Genomic DNA, 2,607 nt, shown 5'->3' on the forward strand with positions numbered 1-2,607 from the left:
TGACATGTAAAGTAAAACTGTAAACGAGAGCGACGTGGCACTCGTCTCTTTCTGCACTGCGCGGTGCGGCACGTCGCGTCCGATAGATGGATGGATGGATGCATGACGAGGAGCGTGCATGGAGAAGCCAGTACGTCCGTCCATGTCGTATGTACCGCTCAGCGCAAATAAAAGCACCACAAAGCTCCAACCAACGTCGCAGACCGGCTCCCCGTGCCAAATAATGTACACCAGGGTAGAATGACATTGACGCCGACACTGACACTGGTACATGTAAACACCATCTTGATTTGCTTCATGTAAACATCAGATTAAGTTTTTAAAAAACTTCAAATCAGATTAAGTTTACATCAGACACCCAGATTAAGCTACTGGCACGCACGCAAACGCATATCTGAACGACCATAGGAACGTCAAGAACGAGAAAGATGATTGGCTTCTTTCTGCGGTCAAGGTGAGCACGGACGAACGGCCGGGGCTGTCACGGCGACGCTGGCCAGTCGATGCCGGCGTAGCTCTCGCTGAAGCCGCCGCCGTAGAACCGCACCTCGAGGTTCTCCACGAGGCCCGGCCCGTCGCCCCACACGGCCTCGTCGTCGTCGCTGCCGACCACGCCGTAGTACTCGTCGTCGTCCATGAGCTCCCACGAGTAGACCTCGTCGTCCTCAGAGTCGTCGTCGGAGCACTCCTCCCAGTAGCTGTTCTCGAAGCAGTCGTCGACGCCCGGGCCGAGGACGCTGAGCCGCGGGTGGCGCGCCCGCAGCAGCGCCTCGTCGACGGCCCAGCAGCCGCGCAGGTCGACGAACTCCAGGCCCCGGCACCGGGAGAGCACCTCCAGGATGGCCTCCGTGGTGACCAGCATGTAGCCGACCTCCAGGTGGCGGAGCGCCGGCATGGTGCGCGCGATGGCGCGGGCCTCGTCGTGCTGCCCGCACGCGTTGCGCCCGGCCACGTCGATCGGGTGCATCACGCGCCGGAGCGCCGCCAGGGACCGGCAGTGGCGGCCGAACGCCTCCAGCGCGCGCGCCCCGATCTTGGTGCAGCTGCTGATGTCCAGGAACGTGAGGTTGGGCAGCCCCGGCGCCACCGCCTCCACCACGGCGTCGCTGATCTCGCTCCGCGGGATCTCCAGCGTCCTCAGAGCGCGCGCGCTTGAAGAAGACAGAGAAATTCAGGCGCGCCATTTCGAATGAATGATCTTAACACGCAGCCGACGGCGATGGTGAGTGAGTGAGATGCTTACTGGTCGCCGATGAAGGAGAAGAGCGGGTCGCAGGGGAGGCCGGAGACGCTGATGCGGCGGCAGGCGCCGGAGCTGCGGCGGAGGAGCAGGTCGAGCATGCGGATGAGGTGGTCCGGGCGGCTGTGCCGCTGCTGGCTCCACTCCTCGATGTCGATCTCCTGCCAGCAGTAGGGCCCGGCCACGACGCGCCCCCAGGACTTGCACACCCGCGGCACCACCGTCAGCACCTCCTGCAGCGGCAGGTTGCGGAAGACGAGCCCCAGCGCGTCCGGCAGCAGCTCCTCCCAGCACCGGTACTCGCTCTCCCCCATTGCTCCTCCTCTCTCCCTCCCTCCTCGTCTCCCCTGCAGCCAAAGAGGTGCAAAATCAACGCAATTCCCCGCTCCAGCCAGCCAAGAACCAGAAGCCTCCGGCCATTTCCACTCCTCTGACTGAGGTTGGCCGCCTACCTACCTTAGAAATCACTCGAGGGTCAGGGGAGCAGCTGGGAGCGGCAGACTCTCCTCGGAGTCGGAGCAGAGCAGAGGGCCACGGTGAGCGAAACCCAAATGAGGAAACCTGTCCGAGAAGCGAGCGAGGAGCAAGATATAAGAAGCGCCACCACAGAGGTTGCAAGCTTGATTAGGCGCTGCTAATTACTAGTGGTAGTACTAAGAGCATCTCCAACAACAGGCGCCGAACACGCGGCGCGCCCATCGCTGGCTCCAGCCGCGCTAAAAACAGCACGCGCAGCTCCAGCAGTGCGCAAAAATACAGTGCGCTCATTCTATAACATTTTTTTTATAAAATTTGCATAGATAAAAAACGATACAAAGGTATTTTACATTTTACATCGGTGCAACTAGATAGATAGTTCGAAAGCATAGATAGATAGAACTACGGTGCAACTAGATAGATAGAACTACGGTGCAACTAGATAGAAACTACTACGGCATACATAGATAGAAACTACTCCAAGTCGCTACCATCATCATCATCATCCTCCTCCTCGGTGTTGTCCGAGGTATCGAGCCACATGTCGTCCCAACGTTCATCGTCTGACGTGAAGATCGACCTCCCACCTGCTGCAACGATATCGGACTGCGCATTCGCCAATGCCTTCCGCCGACGCCGGTCCACCCGCTCCGCGCGGCGCCTTGCCGTCCTCTCCGCCCAGTAGGCACGCTCGTCGGCGACGTCCTCCGGGTGGCGACGGCGCCACTCCGCCATGGCTCGCTCGTCCTCCTCGGCGATGAGGAGGCGGCGCTGCCGCTGAGCGTGGTCGGCACAGTCCATGTCGGTGATGAGACGCGGCGGAGGGGCGACGCGCTGCGCCTGCTCGCGCGTGAAGACGTCTCGGAAGTTCATCTGCGACCGGGGCCTCT

At 60.6% G+C, this 2,607-nt stretch overlaps 1 protein-coding gene across 1 annotated transcript; it reads right to left on the reverse strand.

Annotated features, from left to right (window-relative positions):
* Positions 1–265: 265 nt before the first annotated feature.
* LOC123145580 (F-box protein FBW2) lies at positions 266–1,929 on the reverse strand. The gene is made up of 3 exons (XM_044565039.1): positions 1,697–1,929; positions 1,244–1,587; positions 266–1,151 (listed from the first exon to the last, which is right to left on the reverse strand). Exons 2-3 carry the CDS (start codon positions 1,552–1,554, stop codon positions 482–484), a joined length of 981 nt encoding a protein of 326 aa, XP_044420974.1. The 5' UTR covers positions 1,555–1,587; positions 1,697–1,929; the 3' UTR covers positions 266–481.
* Between the last annotated feature and the right edge of the window lie 678 nt (positions 1,930–2,607).

The sequence above is a fragment of the Triticum aestivum genome, chromosome 6D (assembly GCF_018294505.1).
Source record: "Triticum aestivum cultivar Chinese Spring chromosome 6D, IWGSC CS RefSeq v2.1, whole genome shotgun sequence".
In the NCBI taxonomy this organism is placed as follows: domain Eukaryota; kingdom Viridiplantae; phylum Streptophyta; class Magnoliopsida; order Poales; family Poaceae; genus Triticum; species Triticum aestivum.